The 21,174-nt window shown below is 41.8% G+C and overlaps 1 protein-coding gene across 4 annotated transcripts in view; it reads left to right on the forward strand.

Moving 5' to 3' along the window:
• Positions 1–21,174, forward strand: part of LOC141798778 (sterile alpha motif domain-containing protein 10-like) — a 95,562-nt gene that overhangs the window by 40,452 nt on the left and 33,936 nt on the right. For all 4 annotated transcript variants that reach the window (XM_074680619.1, XM_074680616.1, XM_074680618.1 and 1 more), the window contains one exon: positions 6,689–6,870. In XM_074680619.1, the coding sequence (XP_074536720.1) occupies positions 6,689–6,870 (182 nt within the window). The remainder of the gene's footprint in view (positions 1–6,688; positions 6,871–21,174) is intronic.

Here is a 21,174-nt window from a genome sequence, read left to right on the forward strand (position 1 = left end):
ATGATCGTTTCAGACCCAAGCTGTTTTTTGAACCAGGCTGTAAACAAGCTTTTTGATGTCGTGAAAGTCTGTTTTTTGGCTTGATGTGTATGGGGTTTCTGGTCTTTCTGCAGCCAGCCGGATGCAGGTTGCCCCTTAGTACTAACACTAGCGCTAGTACCGGACACACACCTGGTTCTTCTGATGGAAAAGGGGTATGTGTGTGATGTCACCCATTATCTTCTGAAGCAGAGTTTAAGCCTATCATCATATTGGAAAACTTCCATCGAGGTCTGGTGAAAAGGCAAATTAGGTTGGGTTTTGAGCCTTTGTAGTAACAGTTACTGCCCAGCTCCCACCTTGTTCATGATCAAAACCTTAACCAGTTAAGAAGATTCACCCACTGTTGAAAAAATCAGCATTTCAGACTCAAGTCTTTTTCATACTAGGCTGTAAACAGGCTTACATTTCAATGGATGTGTTCCTGGTTTCTGGTACTTCCTGGGCCAGCCTCAAATCAATACTTGAGGAACTGCAGTTTTTAGCACTTCTGCATCAGCCTCCCCAGCTCCCCTGCCTTGACTTCTTGTGTATGCTCATGAAAGACAAGGGGAGGTGTGCTCTCCCCACCTCAAGCTTTGGTATTCCACTTAACACGAGGAAAGGGCCTTACCACCCATTTTAACTTATTGAAGATACTTAACTCTTTCTTGAAAGTAGTCCTGAGCAAGTTTTGGAAAAATGTATGTGATTTGAAGTTTCATTCATCTTCCATCTGTTTACATGGAGACAGCAAACCTTTTGACCGTGTCGGCAGCCAATTTGTTGTTGGGGTTGTAAACTGTACGGCTTCACCTCTGGGGAGCTGTCATGTTGTCCATCTTTTTATAAAGTCTTTATCTGTAAGAGGTAAACCTCAGCCACTGCAATGGTGTCTCATGTCAAAGTGGGTAATAGACTGCAATGCATCATGGGAAAAGCCCCCTGGGTTTCTTGGTTTTCATATATTTTTAAACCTTCAGCCAGGATTCCTCTTCACCCCCTTCCTAGCTCTCTGAAAATGGAGTCATTTCATGGCTCATTCCTGGGGTTAAGACCAGGTCTTGTGGAGTGGAAGAGTTGTAAATAGCCTCCTGTCCCCCCCTCCAACATGACCACAGAGCCCACAAATCTGAATCTGGATGTGCGAGACAAAGTGGGAGTTGGCAGCATCATTCTGTTTGATGCTATATTTAGAACTTCAGGTTTAATGTGTTACACGGGCATGAAATCACGGCGTGATGAAGTTTCACCCCATCGCAGATTATAGAGGAATGAGGATGGCTGAGATTCTTCTCCCCTCCCCTCTCTGTGGTATAAAACTTGGACTGTAAATAGAAATTTTATCTTTCGAGTTGAATAAAAGGTGCTCAGCGAGGAAGAAGGGAGGAGAAGGAGGGAGGTGATGCCAATACCATGCTGCTAAAATACACCGTGGCACCTTCCCTGTGACGCCTGAACTAAAGTGGATTAACCAGACCACTTGCCTCATCCTGCATGCAAACGGATGAAGCAAACTCACAGCCTGAAGTTCCTGCCAAGGTTATACAAAAAAATCAAACTCCCCCTTTAAAGCCAACACAGCAAAATAGTCCACACGGGCTAATTTAGATCCCCTCATTTAGAGTCAAATGAGTAATGTCCACTGATGCTGTGTTAATCTACTCTGGGATTCGGCTTGGAACGACCTTCCAGGGTGCTGTACCTAACAGCTTAATTACCTTTTCAAAAGGGAATACCTCTGAGATTTAGAAGCCACTCTGCACAGATATGCTGCTCAGTCAAGAGGAGTTGATATGAGGCTACACTTCACTGGGCTGAGTCGCTTTGACCTACCTACCCTCTACACACACACACACACACACACACACCCTCACAAACACCCGCCTGACACTTTGCCCTGTACTCTGGCATCTCTTACACCAACACTTTTCTCTTTTCCTCCTCTTAAAGTGAGTACCAAGTCGCAGATCCCTGAGCTTTTTAAATTTGCACTACATCATATCTTTTCATTTCTTTTTCATTCAGTGTCTGTAACTCAGGGGCACGTATCACGCTTTGTGCCTTTCATCCCTTCCTCCCTTCCCTCTTTGCTATTCTCTCATTCCTCAACCCGAGGTGATAAAAGTCTCCGGCAAGGGCAGAGAGAGATAATACAGCACCAGTTAGCGACAAATAGGACAGAGGAGATTTGGCGGGTGTCCAGGCTGATCGAATACATGTCGAGACAGGCAGGGAAAGGTGACAGACAGCCCGCGACGCCGCTGAACAGCGGGGATGGAAATCAAATTGGAACGCAAAGAAATCAATTTAGAAACATTGAGGTTTAACACGGCTCTTTGTTGCGTTTTCTAATTTCAGTCTCTTTTAACATTTTAGCTCTGTTACTAGCGACCTGCGGTTGTAACAGAGACATCAGGTGGGTGGTATGGATATTTAATGACTTTTGACTGCTTTGAGATCCTCATCCTTATCCGGTTTCAGGAGGTTAAGCCATTCGAGTCCATTAAAGCTCGCAGAATGAGCCTTTTGTCTTTGTTTTATGACTTCTGTGATGTGTCGTGGCTGGGCCTTGTGGCAGCGAATGAGATTTCACTGAAACCAAGAAGCCGTGATCCCGCATATCTCCATCTTTAAAGTGATGTCTATAAAGTGCAGGGTGGTCTCTGCCTAATAATTTGAAAGCTCTGTCCTTAACAGCTTGTGAAATGAAGTTGTTTCGTGGTCGATTAACGCATCATTCCGCCTCTTTCTCCTCCCTCAGCTCCTCCACCTGATCAGTTTACCGTGAGCAGGCGCGATCCCGTACTAATTTACAGCCCTGATCTCGCCCTCTCTTTCTTGTCTGTGTTGTATTTTCTCTTGACTCTTGCTGTGAGATTGGCAGGTCTTCAGGGTCGCGAGGCGCTTAGCTTCCCATTTTCCTTCCTCCCGTTTCCTCCTCCTCTGTCTGACTGGCAGTAATTACACCAGGGCGCAGGCTGGGTTTGTCCGGACGACCCCAAAGACCTGCCAACCAGAGAGAGACATGCTGATGGAGAAAACACACACTGCAGCATCAGAAGAAACAAAAACAGTAACATATAGGAACAAGAAACGAGGGGGTATGGGGGAGAAAGCGGTATACGAATGGGGGGGAGGCAGGAAGGGTTCCACATCAGTGATTCCTGACAGGCCCTTCTTGTTTTTCATCCTCTCTCCCTTTTTTTGCTCCTCCATCATGGCTGTGTGAACTCTGCAGTCAGCGTTGCTCACTTGAGAAGACTCCTGGGTAAAAAGAGGGATTTTTTTTCCTCCTCCTGACTCATAGGCAACCAGGTGTTTCTCCCACGAATTTCAACTGAGGGACTGTTAGGAGCTATCAAGAAATATTAACCATACAAGTCAAGAGCTATGTTTGAAATCACAAAGCTGTTTTACTTCTCTCTTCTCCCTGCTGAGTCAGTTTGATGTATTGGGTTTTATAATGAACACATCTGTACAAACTTTTTGCCTAAAATGACGTCATTTTCGTTGCACCAAGCACCCAAAATCATTCTGTTACGCTGTCAGGTTGGGTTAAGATGAGATGAGACTCCTTATCTTGTCTTCACGTTTGGTTTCTGTTAATATTTTATCAACATTAATGGGTCTAGACCTGTTTATGTTTTTGGAAAGTGTCTTGAGATAATGTTTGTTATGATTTTGCGCCATATAAATAAAGCCTGATTGATTGATAAAGACTGATTGGGTTTTGAGCAGTGTTTGACGAATCATAACTGATCCCAGCTTTGTTCTTTCTCTTTGCTGCTGCTCTGCCTGCCTCGGCTTTTTGTGTATGCATACGAAAAAGAAAAAAAAAAGGGTGTGCTCTACATTAGGGCTTCACGACATGGCTTAAAACCAATATCTCGGTATCAAATATAGGACCAGTATAATGATTCAAGCAGACCCTTTAGCTGGAATTTTAAAATTTGCATTTGCGAACCCCAAACCCCCGACTAACAAGATACTCAAGCATCTTCTTTCCCTCCTCCCCCTACATACAAAAACATGCATGCACAGAAGAGTTTTCTGAGTAGGTGAGTATGCTGCTTGCTGTGAGAGGAGCAGATAGTGAAGGAAGTGAAACTCGAAAGAGAATTACATACCCACGTCTTAAAAAATTAATGTGACAATTTGTACTCCATGGTCACGATATCGTCATTTTGTACATCTCACATGCAACAACTAGCGAAATATCAAGTATATTCAATATATCCTCCACCTCTACTCTCCATACTTCAGGCTTTGGCATTCCCATTATGTATGTGTAAAGGCAGGGAGCTCCAAGAATGGCACTACACCATTAAATAACTAAGTATTTTGAAAAGATTAGTCTTGACTGAATCAACTTTTCAAGTTGTGATCCTCCATTCTTCACTTACCTTTGCACCGCAATAAGTGATTTTAGTCATTTAAATGCTACGTTAATCCATTATGGTGTACATTTGGTCCACTTTATTGGGCAAAATAAGAACTGTTGTATTCATTTGATGGTAGAGCACAAATTGTGAAGCCATTCAGCAACCTTTAGAACAGCGATACTCCACATGTGGCGCCAGAGCTGCATGTGGCTCTTTGATAATCCCTTTTGGGTCTTTGAAGTCCTACTTAAAAAATTAATCTCCAAAAATTATTTAAAAAAAAGGAAACACTGTCAGCAGAACTGATACATCACAAGTTCAATCCACCACTCCCCCCTTCTTCATCTCATTGGGATATTATTAACTAGATTATTTTATTACAAACCTCTTGTTTGGTTTGCTGGTCCCTGAGACAGGTACAGACTCACTGGGACGACTGACGTAGCATGAAGCTAAAATGTTCAAAACAGAAGTAGAAGTGCAGTTTGCGCAAACATATTTGGATGATTTTCGATCACATTATTTCATAATTCAAAAGGTCTAATGTGCAGGGCCATCATGAAACAAAAATCCTGGAGTTCAGTCCCAACTTTCTGAAAGGTGGAAAGCTAAATGTTGAAACGCTAGTGAAGCTAAAATAGCTGAACTGTTTAAAACACTTAAATAATATTTTTGACCGCATAATGTAATGATAAATTGTAGTTGTTGCACAAAATATCATTCTTATCATTCCTTGTAATCTAAGTTTAATTGTATACCTATTCTCACATTCAGGCTGTTTTCAAGGAAGAAATTGAAGATTTATTTATGTATTTGAAAGTTATTTCTTAGGGTTTTTCATGCTTTTGACGATAGAGGACAGTAAATAGTGTAGGAAAGAGTGTAAGAGTGGGGAGCGACATGCAGGAAACAGGCCACAGGCCGGACTCCAACCCGGGCCACCCAGTTGAGGGCGGACCTCATGATGAGGCGTGACCTAAACTGTGAGTCCATCTGGGCTATATTGGCTCTTGTAAAAAAAAAACTTTTTTTTGGCCAATGTGGCTCCTACATAGCGCAAAAGTTACAGTCGGTGAGAAAGTACGAGAGTTAGTGCTATGAGATCCAGTAGTGGAGCAAAGACCAAGTATGGCAGTCAAAATGTCAACAAACTGCAGCATCACAGAAGCATTAAGGTTGAGACAGACTGACAGTCAGCGTCGTCTCAGTGTAAGCTTGAGGGGCTTTCAGGACGAGCCAATCAGAAAAATTAGTCGTGAAAGATCAAAACTGCCGCACGTTTGAACAGGAGTGAGGGCTTGCCAGTGAAGGCTTCAAAAATATAGAAGTACTAATGTTTGGTTCACCTTTGTTTAAAAGCAGAACTAATCTTCTCTAAAGGACAGAGTGAAGAGTGTTGGACCAGTTATGAATAAGAGCTGAAGCTCTCCAACTTGATGGTAAAAGTGTTAGAATAGTTTTAAATCAAAAGTCGTTTTAAGGCTAAATCCCATAATCTTTCATTAAATCCTTTCCTAAATGACAGTCTGTTTCCTGATGAGTGTGTTTGCGTATCATATAAAGGCTTCTCTGTTTCTTAACCAGCCGAAGACACTTCACAGGAGCTTTAAAGTGAGATATTAAACAAAATAGAAGTCGTACTTTCTTCATTATTTTGTGAAAACAACTATTCTGGGATTTTAAATGCTCAGGAAAAGTGGCCGAGATTATTTTTATGGATGTTTTTTTAATTCTTTGCTTCCTTTCCCCTGATATTCACGTGTTTCAAACTGGATGGCTCTTACAGAATCAAACCCTGACCCAACATGTCTGCTTGGCTGCCTGGCAGCTTGTGCTCAGTCCTAGGAGGAAAAGCAGGATGGATAGACAGAGAATAGAAAAGAAATCAAATATTCATGATGGAGGATTTAAATAATCAAGGACTAATCTAGCGAGAGATGCAATTCTGGAAATCATGCTCTTCCCCGGTGAATATGCACTCGGAATAATTAGAGATCACAGAAGAGTAGCACTGCTGCCCACTATATCCCCAAAACCACCATCTGTCTGCAGCTGTAAGAGAGTCAGCACACAAAGCATATAATCTGAAGTGAACGCAGCCTTTAAAGCTCTTAGAGGATTATCAATTATTTATTTTTGAGGTATTTTTTGAGTGAGCCTGTTGCTCAGTTCGTGAACAATATGCATGGAAACCCTTGAAACAAAGAAAGCACAAAGTGAGTGCTCGCAGCCTTTCTATGTTTGTCTTACTCTCAGTTTTCTCTCCCCTCTTTGCCTCCTCTCAGCGGCGTCCAGCTTCAGCTTTTGCCGTGCCTCCCTGGAGCACACGCTGTCCGCTGAAGAGCTGAGCTACCAGCTGCCGCGTCGCGCCGGAGGCAGCAACCTGACCTGGCACGACGGCCGCGGCCAGAAGACGCACACGCGCACCGTCAAACTCCTGCAGCAGCCCGGCACAGAGGGCATCCAGGTATAAATATGTGCAGAGAAACAGAGCTGAGGCAGAGTGGGGGAGTGTTTACACTGCATATTAATGCCTTTCAAATGTGCTGTTGTGTAAGAGAGTCAGATTACAGACGACTGACAAGAATCATGTGTGACAGGACAGGTTGGACATAACATGCATAACGAAAACAAGCCTCGGGAGACCGCTTAAAGCAGCACTGAGTCAAAAAATAAAGCTTTAAAACAAAAAATAATGCATGCAGAGGTGTGTGAACAAACTTCAGTACTAGAGTATACAAATATTAGGATGTGTTTCATTGTTTTTAATTCATACATTGAAAAAACTAAAATCCTATCAAGAGTTTTCATCTTATTTTGAGCAGAAGTTGCCTTTTTTGGACTTGATATAAGCCACATTCACCTGACCAGTCCAGAAAAATGTCCCATTTCAAGTTATACAAAGACAAAAATGAGGTCTGAATTGCTTGTAACAAGCAAAAAAATGAAAAAAGAGAAAAGTTACATGTTTTAAGGCAGTTATAGGCAAATTTTTGAGAAAATTTCTCTTGTTCCATTTGCAGATTCTTTTACTTGTTACAAGCAGTTTAGACCTAATTTTTGTCTTTGAACAACTTAAAGCTTTGGTCTATGATTTGGAAGCTTGGTAATTATTAATAACAAAGTTTATGAGGCCGTTATGGTCTGATGGTCAGATCTATGCAATATAAAAACCAAAAATGACAAAAAAAATCCATTCAGTACACCAGCTGCAAAACTGCTCCACACCGTACTGCCTATGGTCCCGCTTCGTCCTGCCTCACTACCCCTCTCACGTCAGCTAGCTGCTCAGCTACTGAAGTGTCATGGAGCCGGAGAAGACCGAAACCAGGAAGCTGTTTCCGTTACCCTCAACAGTGAATGGAAAAAAAACAAAAAAGTTTTGAGGAAAAGGCTGAAGCAAGGAAGAATTATGAGCGATACAGGTGCCAACGGAGACTGAATATTGGAGAAATGTGTGGAAAAAGCTGCAGAGGCAGAAAAATTTCTGTTGAACAGGTAATTACTTTGTTTTCTACAGTGGGAGAGGTCAGCTGAATAACTGTGATTAGTCTGTGTCTATACTGGCTGATGGCTGAGTGTTGCTGGTTGGAACCATTGATTGTATAGAGTGGACAACGTGGCTCCGCCATTTATCATTGTACGCTTTTAAGCCAAAATATCTCCGTCACAAGTGCAGCCAGAGTCTGTGCAGTAGAGACTGTGAGGGATTCTGGGAGAATCTGAGTGGTGCTGGGTGACAATTTTTTTTTTTTTCTTTCGAGAGTCTAATCACTTCTTGACTCTACCTCCTGACATATTTTACAATCCCTGAAAAAAAAAATATACAAGAACGCTGTTTTTTTAACCTTGTATAACTAATGAAAACAAAACTTGACTTGACTTGAATACAAAACATTCAAATTATATCTTTCAATCACCACAGAAATCGAACGTAAGAAACATTTCTACAAGGAGTATTGATTTTTCAAAGTTTGACCACAGTCCATCTGGAATGACTGGAAAGATGGATTTTTTAACCTTTACTGCAGTCAGCCACCAGGGGGAGCAGTTTTTGTGGAGACCTCACTTCGAGCAGAGCAAGAGGACTTCCATTTTTTTTTTTTTTTTACAGTCTATGGTCGGACCAGGTCGGCTCTGTCAATAGATTGTAGCAAAAGTTAGCCACGCATCTTTAGCATTGTAAACTGAGCTGGTGAAGACACGCCGAGAAAGGTTAAGCCTCGCCCACAGTCGGCTCTGCTCTGATTAGCTGGTAGTGGCAAGGCCAGACCCGCTTCGTCCCGCTAATTTATGGAATTTATCGCGCCGGTCCAATTGAACAAGCTACCACCGTGTGTTACAAGGGGGATGACTGTCGTGTTTGTTACATTTTCTGCAAGCCGGCTTCTTGCTCTGTCGGAGGGGGCGTGTTGTTAGGAGGCGAGGTAGGGCAATACGAGCTGGGGGGGGGGGATCTTGGAACCAGAGGGAAGGGGCAGGCTGCGTTTTTCAAATGTGTCTCATCAGCCAAACTGAGTTTCAGATCGTAGACCATAGCTTTAAAACAAGACGTTTTTCTGGACTGACCAGCTGAATGTGGCTCACATCAAGTATAACATGACAATATTTACTTAAAATAGGACAAAAACACTTGATTAGATTTCAGTTTTTTGCAGTGCATTATAGTAGATAATCCTCTGCGGTTGCTTCTTTGACATTATAAGTCCTGTGATCACATCAAGGCCATGACTGGGGGCTGTTGTGACTCAGCGACAATCTGCCGTCTCTCGTTGGAAAAGTTTAGGGTTAGATTGGAGGTGATGGGTGCTTTACATAGCAGCGTCTGCCATCAGTGTGTGAATCTGGTGTGAACGGGTAAATGTGACATGTAATGTGAAAGCACTTGAAGTGGTTGCACAAGACTACTACAGACAAGTGCTGCATAAATATAATCCATTTACCATAAGCATACGATTACTCATTCAATGCTATGACCATGGCTGTCAAAATAAAGGATTCATTTAGATCAATTCATCTCGCAAAGAATGCTCAAAAATTATGATCCCACTATGACCTCATGGGCCAGCAATCATGCAGCCATTTGTTCAACAGGTGTATTCTCTGCACACATGTGCTCTGCAGAGAATACACAGACATGAGAGACAAACAGGAAGAGATGAAAGCGAGCAACAAGAGACTTTGTGAAGAGAGACAAGATGCAGGTGTTTCAGCGCTGCATATACACGATGGTGTCTAACGTCATCGAGGGCCCTACGTGCATCTGTGATGAAGTGTCTGTCGCTTTGCAATTCTCCACCCAGATGCTAGTTAGCATTTCTGTGCTAGTCATAGTTATTTTCTGCATTCTCAGAAGCTGCACAGAAGACTATGGCTGAATCTCAATGGATCAAACCAGTAGGAATCAGTCCTTCTGATATTTGTTGTCCTTAGAGTAGGCCTGGGCCAATAAGAACTTTTGCTGGACGATATATTATCCCACAATTATTTACGATAAATGATATTATTGACAATATTATTCTGAGATCAAATTAACCACAAATATAAAAATAATATATCACAATAATGCAATACACTCTTTCAAACTCAATAAACTTTTATTTCTCATGAGTATTTTTTACAAAATTAATTAGAATATCAATTACTTTCAGATATTCTAAAAAAACAAACAAATGACAAACAATAACTAGAAAAGCACTTCCAACAAGCATATTGTGATTGTCACCAACACTTTAGTCCTACTTTAATGTTATACTCCCTTTCAGCAGACTGTCTGCTACAATTTGTGTTAGTTGCAGGTTTGTACGATAATTTGTTACCTCAGTCAGTGTCAGTGTTGGAAATTATGATGACCCAGTACATATTTCATATTCTGGATCTCAGTATCCAGAATATTGCCAGGATCTGAATCGTACTTTTACTTCTGTCAGAAATTATGGTGACCTTGTCTTGGATTATTTTGCAAAGCAATCTGACCATTTATCTTGGAGTTATATACATGTATGGTGGAAACAGCCCCATCTCAGTTATAAAGAACCCTTTAAAAGAAACCTGGATCCAGATGGTGATCCAAAATTGAATCACTTCTTCCTCATCCCATTTTGAACATTTCCTGAAAATTTTATCCAGATCTGTTTGTAACTTTTAGAGTTATGTTGTTCACAGACAGACAAACTCTCCCAAAAACATAACCTCCTTGGGGTAGGTAAAATTAAATTAGACTTATTAAAGTCAAAATTTGCACTTAAACCAAAAACTGCATTAAAGAGCAGCATTTCTTTTGTGTAAATTCTTACTCATCCAGCTCAGTTATTCTGAACTCCAAACCAAAGCAACTGGACTGTTCAGAGTTTTTGAAGATGTTCCTGCTCTCATCCATAAGTTTTCCTCAGCCTCATCAGCTGGAGCCCATATATTTCTTACACTGGGGCTGTGGCATTTGGCTTTAGAAACATCTTTTTTCCTCCTAATTTCTACAACGTCAACCAGTGTCGCCCCTCATGAGCTATTGAGGCTAAATGTACTCTGTGTGTGTTTACGTTAGCCTGATGCTAGAGCGATATACAGATTGAATTCTCTCAACATCCAGTCCGTTTGGAGGCGAGAGATTAAGAAAACAAACACACATGCGCATGGCGATATATTGATATATTATCTTACAATTAACTGTAGGGATGCACGATATATTGGTATCAATATCGGTATTGGCTGGTGTTGGTCATTTTTTTAACATATCGGCATCAGCCGATGTGTAAAAGTGGGCTGACATGTACTCATTAGCTGCCAGCCACTTTCAGAGCATCTGGAGCAATCTTTCAAGACCCAAATAATATTGTTTTCTATGACTATGTAAACACCAAAACTACCTTTTTTATGTCTGTCTTCCTGTTTTTTGATCCAAAAAACAGACAAAACATACTTTTTCTTGATCCAGTTCATCTCGGGCGCTCCATCCTTTGATTCTCGCCATGATCTCCGTCATCTTTCTCTACTACTTTTTCTCTCTGAACTACTTCAATACATCATCTGTGTCAAGATTTACCTTTTTTCCCAATATTGATGTCAGTAAATATGGGTTATCGGCCAGAATTGTCATCTTGGTGCATTCCTAATTAAATGATTTATTGACTAATGTCCCAGGGCTACTTTAGATCAACCATCTGCATTTTTCATGATCATACTTTGGAGATAAAAAAGTTTAGTTCTTTTAGATCTTTCAGGTGTTTGAATAATTTTGTCCACCACTGTATGTTTGAAGAGAAGCAGGCTACATGTGTTAGCTCATGAGCATGGACAGAGCTACATAGACCTTTGATGGAGTCACTGACTTGAACTCTAATGACACAAACTGTGTCTCTCTCTAAATTATTGGCAAATGTAATTAATTTTGATCAATTTCAATCAGCCTGTAATTAATTAAGCATTTTTAATCACCTGGTGGCAGTGGTTGTGACGTGAGTAACAATTGATTAATTTTACGCTTCACTTGTACAATTTGGAATGAAACTGCATCACCATGTTAGATAAAACCCTCATGGAGCTTTGTTCTAATTCAACACGGTCCAGTGTGAATTAACCAGCAGCTCATGGAAGTGATGTATTTATACAGCAGTGTCTCTGACTGTTTAAGACAGAGGATGTTGTAAAGAAGCCCTCTGGACTCAGATGAGACAAAAATCCATATGTTCACTGTGGCAGATAATCTGTTACCATCAAATGGAGACATGACAGGACATGAGTGCATCAACATGTGCGGCTGTCAAACATCAGTGGTATCAGGGAGGCTAATTGTTATATCTTGTTCATGATGTAGGCCGGCCTTAGCAGAGTCTTTGAGCGCTAACCACCAAGGAGGAGGGTGTTGTGTAACAGTCCATGGGAACTGTTACCTCACCACTTGTGATGTAATAGTGCTTGTACAAATGAGCGAATATTTCATAGAACATACTCTTAGAAATAAAGGGTTTACATCTGAAGCTCTGATTATTTCTCATACCTATGTTTTTGTCCTGGAGCTCAGCCAGAGCTTTAACCAAACTGACAGATTTAAACCCTGCTTACGCACCGTATAATGTCCACGTTAGCCAGAGACTCGTCTACTTCCACGCATCACTTTTGTGCTCAGATTAAATTCCATCATGCAGCACAAGAGAGAAGCAAAACAGAGACGACAATCATCTATTTTAAGGCTTTCTGGTTGTGTTTGACCTGAAAGCATCTGACACAACAACCTACGCTCAACATGAAACAGAGCTGATAGTCCAGCGGAGGTCATTCGTTTAGTCTCCACACTGCCTTTTGAAAAAGTTTGCAACTGTAAGATGCTCATATACACTGCAAGAATATTCAATAATTCATAAAAGAGTGCCCCCTCAGCTGTAAAAGCTATAAAAGGCTTAATAAAAGACGAGTGGGAAGCTGTTTCCATGTGATTACACAGAGACTGGATAATTAAACCTCCGCTATACCATGAGAAGTAAGGCTTATCACTTCCTTGTGGCAACAAGCCTCTTAATACATTATTCAACGACTGGGAGAGAAGTCCAGCTCTCTCTGTGATGTGTGTGTGTGTGTGTGTGTGTGTGTGTGTGTGTGTGTGTGTGTGTGTGTGTGTGTGTGTGTGTGTGCTTTAACAAAACTTGTCTGCTTGTGCATCTGTAATTTCCAGAAGCAGTTATCTGCATTTACGTGCATGCAAGTGTCTATGTGTCTGTGTGTGTGTGTGTGTGTGTGTGTGAGTGTGTGTGTTGGACTAATGTTTGTGTGCCCAGTCCTCTCAGGAGTGATGATTAGATTATACTCCTTTGCTCTGCTTGTGCACACATCAGCTGTAATGAGGGAGCCAGTTAAGTGAAACAAAGCTCAGCGTCTGTGTATGAGCGGCCGACCTGGGGAATTCACCTTATCTGTTTAATAAAGCTAATACAACACATCAGACCCCTATGCAAACTCCTCCATCAACATGTGTACACACATACAATGCAGACCAGACAGTAAGGATTTGTGGGGTTTGCTTGTGCAAACATGGCTGTCATTGTCAGAAGCTCTAAGTGAGTATTTGCAGTGCTAACACGGTGTAAGTGCACACAAATAGACAAGGATTTACACACTCCTGGTGTAATACATGTGAAGACATACACAATTATTTACATTCAAAGTGATTTAGAATAGAATAGAGTAGAATAGGAATTACTTTATTTATCCCTGAGGGGAAATTCAAGAGGAGTAACAGCTTGTCTGTCATTCTCCAGTTCAGCCAGCCTCCACCTCCACAGGGTCCAAGATTGAGCTTCTTCAGCAGTCTGTTCAGGCTCTCTCTCCTGTATCCTATTCCGCTCATAGCAGGTGAAGCTCTTCCAGTGTTAGCTCCATTAGCCATGTCTGTGAATAGCATGATGCTACTCTACCTTCTCTTCCCTCTGTTGCTGGGTTAGCACAGCTAGCTCTTCCATCTTATTGGAGATAGATCTTACATTCCTAATAACGCTGGATGGTCATTGTTGTCACTTCTTACCTCACACCTGGGTACCAGCACATCATCCTCACCTCCTTCTCCTCACCTTGTGGGAAGACATCAGGCCTTGCACCAGTTAGCACTGACATGCTACAGGCTGCTAACAGCTGATTTCACATGTAAACAATGCAGAGTCACTTGGCAGGGGTGGCGTTATGGGTGAGCCCGAAGGTTCCAGGCCCGCCTTAATTTTTCTTTTAAATCTTATTTATTCTTTTTTTAAAAATGGTTTAAAATTGTAATGTTTTGTCACTTATTGTTTGTTTTGTTAGTGAAAAGACATTGTTAGTGTTAGAGGTCCTGTCTTTGTAAAATGAGCCATGTGTTTAAGCCTGTTGGAAAAAAATAAATAACTGAGTTACCAAACATTTAGCTTTAAGTGGGATCAAAATATTATTTTTGGAAACACTGTTTTTTTCTTGTTTTTGTTCAAATTTTACCATGGTTAATGTCTCTGCTCTCGCAGCTTACAATAAAAGGGACACCGAATCAATTGTCCGTCAGTTTTGTTTATTAAATTAATGACTTACAAATATTTGTAACTTAAGGCCCAGACAAAATTTGTCTGGCTCACCCGAAACTGAAATTTCAGCTCCGTCCATGTCACACGAGGGTGCGGCAACATCATTTGCTGCAGGGCCCCCATATTTTTAATATAAGGTCTCTAAATAATAAAAATTGTTTTGGTTCCTGCTCCCCTCAGTGTAGAAAATAGCAACAATAACAAGCCGTTTTGTCCCGTGTATAGCTGAAACAATGCAACCTCACACCGACAGTTTGCAGCTCAGCGTCAGCCCATACCATGGCCGCGTACTCATTTGTGTTGCTACATAGCTGCAGGTCGACCTGTTTGCAGAGCTATCTGTTGGTCGGGTTTTTCCAAATAATGACTCATTATAAAGCTGGCGCAACCTCAGTGCCATCCTTGAATTGGCTGTTGTTTGTGTAGCCAGATGGGGTGAGGGGATGGGTTTTGTGCGTAGCTTATTTTGCTTCCTGACACACAGCTTGTGGGTGAGCCTTTAGATGAGGTCGGGGAATAGGTAGAAAAAACAGAGACACAATCTAAAAAGTAACAGCAGCTACTCTACCTTCTTTCCTATATCACAACCAAGCCTGAAAGAAGAAGTGTGCTACTTATTTCTCATTTGTCGTACTAGGTGGGTGAAGAATAAGAACTGGTTTGTGGTTATTCTCCCTTCTCTCTGGGTTTTTCACCTGACATGAATAAAGAGTAGTGAACTAAAGTAGACAGAAAACACATAAACCACTCTATCCACTCAAAGTTTGACTTCTCTTTGTGAGTGAGGAGTAAGATTGCCTTAGTTTGTCTCTCCTAAAGCTTATTATTTGAGTTTGATAAATACATGGGATCGGACATGCATTATTTTGTTGTTCAGTTCAAACCCAAAAAATTTCACATATTTCCACGCTGACTGAAAAATAGAAATACTAAAGAATCCCATGAAACTTCATTCATTCATGGTCCCCAGAGGTTGCCTCTCACCAAGTGATCCCTAACTTTCATAACAGCCATTGGTGGGCCCATTTTTAAGTTAACAAATCATTATTCTAACGCCAATAGAATGAAACAGATTGTTTTTTGTATCGACATTCATGGTCCCCAGAGGGCGCCTCATAACGAGTGAGCCCTGACTTTCACCAGAGCCGGTGATAAGCCTCTGTTTTGATATATCATCCAGTTTTTCAACACTGTTACCTGGAGTTACACATTTTTTTCTAGATATTTATGGTCCCCAGAGTTTGCCTCCTCAGGATTATCTCTGACTGTCACCAAAGCTGGTGACAAGCCCATGTTTCAGTTTAAAAATCAGTTATTTTTAACACCAACAACATGAAATGACGGATTGTGTTTCTATCCATTCATGGTCCCCAGACATCACCTTATACTAAGTAATCCCTGACTGTCACCAAAGCAGCGATAATCCTGTATTTCAGTTTATCAGTCAGTTATTTAACACTGTTCCTTTGAATATACACAATGTTTATCAAGGCATTCATTGTCCCAGAAGTTGCCCCAATAGCCAGTGATAAACCCACATTTCATTTGATCAGTAAACTATTTTAATTATTTTAATACAATAACACCATGAAATGACAGATTATTTTTCTAGACGTTCATGGTTCCTGAATGTTGCCTCTTTCTCCTCAAATACACCAGATACGTCTGCAGTGCGACTACGTTGCGCTGCCTCTTGATTGCGTTTGTCAACTTACACCAGCTGTGTGTTCAGTCCGACAAGCTGTGTGACTGACAGACAGCCGGAGTCACTGACCGTGGAGTTCCCGCGCTTCCCACTCCATTGATAAGTCTTTCTTCATTCATGTTGGGCTGTAAAACCTTAAACCTGTTGACTCCTGGTCTGGCCTCGCTCATTATGTCCGTTTATTTCAGTAAATACGAACTGATTTTGGCACAGACTGTTTTGTTTTGAAAGTCACTGGGTGTTTTTAGCTAGTTTCCGGTCACAACTTCCTGTCCTGCTCAATCTTTCTTATGCTGAATTTATGTGTCACAGCTCTGTGTCCGTCAAAAATAGGATGGCTGTGTATTACTTGCAACATGACGGAGCAGCCACACAGACAGACTGCAACAGAACGGATCCAGTGTAATTCGACACTTTGACTTGAATGAAAAGCCGTGACAGAACGGAGACGCACTGCAGATACATCTGCTGTATTTCAGCTGTTAAGGATAATCCCTAAATGTCACCAAAGCTGGTGATAGGTCTATGTTTCAGTTTACCAATCAGTTATTTTAAAGGTCCCATATAATGCAAAAATCACCAAAGTCTTTTGGTGAAATTTGTGGGTCTTTGGCTTTCCTCCCAGCCCACAAAATGTGATCTTTAATTTAAAAAAAACTGTACTTAGCTTGTGAATGTAAAATCCTGACCTAAAATGAGCTGTTTGGATTTTGGAGATTTGCTGACGTCAGCGATTCCCTTTTTTGACCAATCAGGAACAAGTCCGACCTGATTGGTTCACCGGAGCAGAAACTCCCGAACCCCCTCCCCATCCACTCCCCTCCCCACTGCTGGAGTGAAATCTGTAAACAGCCCCATAGTTTCATGCACAAGCTTCCCATCTCGGAAGAAGACAAGACTAAGTGACTAGAGTTCATTTATCAAGGAAATGTGCCAGCTACACTCAGTGAAACGGTGCATGTATGTGCTAGTCACTTCACGGCCGACAGCTTTTCCAACTTTGAACAGTACAACAGAGGGCTAGCGAATAGACTAGTCCTGAATCCAGGTGCATTACCAACCATCCGCCAACAAACCTCGGACCCTGGAAATGTGAGTATTTTAAATGCTGTGTGCTGTGGAGCAGATGTAAGAGCTTTTCCTCAGTGTCCCCCTGTCTCTGTGGTAGCTTCAAGATGCTAACTGTAGCTGCGGTTAGCCTGTTGTTTTAGCCTGTAATGTTACAGTAAACGAGCTTCGCTGTTTTCTAAAAATTGTGCACTCGGAGCTCGTGGTGCCGCTCTCAGTGAGGCGGAAGAGCGGGGCGGTTACCAGAGGATGCCCCTCAATGACTAAGAAGAACCAAATATTTTCTCAGACTGGCATGAAGTCCAACTAAAACTTGATCATATTTATGTCCATTTCATGAATCTGCACTTTGTTTTTCAAAGAGATTTGAGGTTCCTAGAGGACAACTCACACCTCAAGAAGATCAATTAAGAAAATCATTTCCCCTGTGGAAGAAGTCTAAATATTTTGGGACCCTGGCTTTTTATTGTGAGTTTTTGTCAAGTCTGAAATCATACACTGCTCAGCTTAGAAAACAAATAGCTTACATTTACAGAACAATATAGCTGTTAGCACTGGTTTGATTCCAATGTCTTATGATGTTACCATTCCTGCTGTTAGCATCAGATCAAAGTATTGTGCCTAATTACAGCCTCACAGAGCAAGAATCACCATACGGCTGTTTGCTCTCTGAGTGAATCTTTGAAATCTCATATTATCTTCTCAAGCCACAATGTGAGGGAAATAATTTGGCCGGTGTGGGCAGTGGAGCAGCTGTCACAGTTTGGAGAGATCTATTGAGACTGTCCTTGACAAACAGATGACAGCATGGGTTGTTTGCCTGAAACCTTATGTTTCATCTGACAAGTGACCTCTTGTCATGCAAATAGTGGTTATCCTCTCTGAGAAGGAGGGGCAGATGTTTGATGTTTGGGGAGATGTTCAGTCTTGTGGTTACAAAGACTCAGACTCTAGAGACAGATCAACAGTTAAGTTTCTTTCCAGCAGCTGGTCGTGCTCTTGTGTTGTGCTTTGTCTTCTGTTTATTCTGCTAGCAGGGGAACGATATGAGGAAATGCTCGTAAGCATTGGTTTGGAAGGTAATAAGTGAAGTAATTTGCTCTTTAATATGAAAAGAGGCTATGCTGGAGATTCGATGATGCTGTGAAGAAAAGGCGTTTCAAAAACACAGCAGGGACACGGAGGAAAAATAAGAGCTGCAGGCCAGCGAGGCAGAAATGCTGTAGTCTGTATCGTCCTTGTCCTGCCCCTCGGTGATGCATGGTTCAGTCCGAGACACATGTTTGACTCATGCTAAATAGAGAGCTTTGTGAAAGTCCCATCTGGCCTTTTGTCCTCCTCCCACTGAGAGTGGGCTCACATTTGCACGAGTGCAAGACATTTACAAACTCTGAGTCCTGAGGACAACCAAAGGCAGAGTAGTACAAACAGCTAACAGAGGCTGACAGTTCACACGCTCACACACACTCGCCTTCACAGGCACAGTCAAGTATACACTCACAGAAAAGCCCACTCATAAACGTTTGCCGAATCACAGTCTAACACAGTTATGTACAAGGCTAGACAGAGCGGTGGGAGACACAAGGGTGCTAAATGATGCAACAGAAGCTGCCAGGGACAAGGGGAGGATGTAGTGTTTCTGAACGGGAAGGGATGAAGGATAGGATGAAATGAGAAACAAGCAAGAGAGGTGCAAAGGAGATTTGACAGATCATATGTCAGGATCTGTCAGGGTCTTTGGGATTGGAGAAAAACTGATTGAAGATCTGATCCTAAGATGACAGCAGAGCAGGAGATAGATGGGTGCAGGAGATGAGGAGACAGAGAGAGCTGTTGGGTTAGACAGCAGAGAATACAGAGGAGAGTTTGGCATCAGGATAATGTGACAACAGGAGAAGATGTAGAGCAGATAAGAAAAGGCAAGTGTTGGCTAAGTGCATGATTAGCAGATTATAAAACAGAGATCCTCTCAGAGATGTTCACACACACTTTCATATTTCAGTGCTAATTGGCGTAGCATCATTGATCAATCTCAGGCAGGGTGTGAATGTGCTGAGACAGGGGCAGGCGTCGGAAGAGAGGTGTTGTCAGTCGTGAAGAGTGAGTTTTAAGGATTCCCCTCGCTCCTCTGACTTTCAGCTAATCCTCGATTTATCTACACTGAGAGGTAGGGCATACACACACACACACACACACACACACACAGAAACACAGGCTCTTAACGCGACAAAAAAGTGGTAGGTGCACAGAAGTCGAGGCAAAAGACAGATCGAAGGGAGGGAATGAGGAAAAAAGGGAGGCAGAGGGGAAGGTGTCAGGCAGGGAGGGGATAAAATTTATGAAGAGCAAGCAGACGGGGAGTTAGAGACATGATAGAACAAAGTAAGCACGGAAGGACAAATAAGCCGCTCAAGGATACAAACAGAATGATCAATAGAGGAGTGCAGGCGAAGACAATCTGAGTGCAGCGCAGGATGAGAAAAGCAATGTAAGGGAGAAGACCAGGAACAAGATAAGATCAGAACATGTCTGAGTGATCACAGAGATGCCTAAAGGTAGTTTATATGCCCATTATTAATTCTGAACTATCTTGAATGGAATTTCCATAAGCATGCATGTGTAATGAATTAAAGGAGTAGGTTGACATTTTTGGTTAAGAGATGTAAAATTAAGAAAGTAACCTTTTAGTTCAGCATTCATAAAGAGAAAATGTCTGGGCATGTTGTGGTCATTGTACAAAAAGATAGAGGACTTCTGTAATCAGAGACTGAAACATTTAGAGATGACTCACTACAGTTAGGTAAATAAAGTCCACCTTCTTTATGCTAACTAATGGACCATGGGCTAAACTATAAAACCAAAGTAAAAGTTGAAAGCCAAGGTAGAAATTGCAATTTTCTCATCTTGTTTCATTTATATTCCACATCTAGATGAATTAAAGTGAGCACTGCACCAAGGGGGCTTTCTAAAAGTATATAATAACTGTTTGCTAGCAAAAGAACAAGGAGACACATAACAGCTTTTCATTGTTGTCCCTGGGCTTTCATATCCCAACATTTTAAGTCGTAGAAATAGAAATATTTCTACAGACCTGTGAGCTTCAGATGTGCTGGTAGGCTGATTTGATCACCTTCTGGATCCTGTTTACTATCAGTGGTGTGCAAAATACACTAAACTGCCCCCTTTGCTGGTTGTAACAAACTAAACTTCCCTCTTTGGTGTCAAAAATGTGCTCTCTCTTGTGGAAAAAACACATACTACAGTGCTCTCTTAGGAGCCAAAATGTGCAGTAAAGAACCATTTTGGGAGCTAAAATATGTGCTAAAGCACCCTCCTGGTTGGCAAAAGACACTAAATTGCCCCCCGTTGCCTGTTCAAACACGATAAACTGCCCTCATGAGAGGCAAAAAAGCTTGTTTAGGCCCTGTTTGCATGACGTCGAATCTGAAAACGCTAAAACGCAGTTATGAAGAATATGCGTTTACATGGAAATGCTGATGGACTGAAAACGCTGTAGTAAGCATGCCAGGCCTGTAGGTGGTGCTATAACTTTCTTGTCCAGAAGCTGCTTTTTGGGAGATCTCCACCGAAGCAAGGTTGAGCTGATCATCTGGTGTATTGGGGAATACTAAGTGCAAAAGTGGAGCAACAGATGCACATTTTGTTGAAAGACAGTCAGCAAATTCAGCAGATTGAGCAACACAAGCAAAACATGGTAGTTTGGGACCATCATAACAACGTCACGGAGCGGAGGGTGATGCCAGTGTTTCCACTGAAAACGCCGGCATACTGTTTACACAGCAGCGGTGTTGGAAGTGTTTCAGAAAAATTCCACTCAGGAGGTCGTTTTCGAAAGTTTGCGTTTTAGGTTGGCTAAAACGTGTAAACACGAGGCTGAAACACAACAAAACTTTTGCATTTCACCCTAAAACCGTTGTCGTGTAAACGGTCCCTTAATAGT

The sequence above is a fragment of the Halichoeres trimaculatus genome, unplaced genomic scaffold (assembly GCF_033239565.1).
Source record: "Halichoeres trimaculatus isolate MK-OKI-2021-1 unplaced genomic scaffold, fHalTri1.1 fHalTri1_scaffold_11, whole genome shotgun sequence".
NCBI classification, from domain to species: domain Eukaryota; kingdom Metazoa; phylum Chordata; class Actinopteri; order Labriformes; family Labridae; genus Halichoeres; species Halichoeres trimaculatus.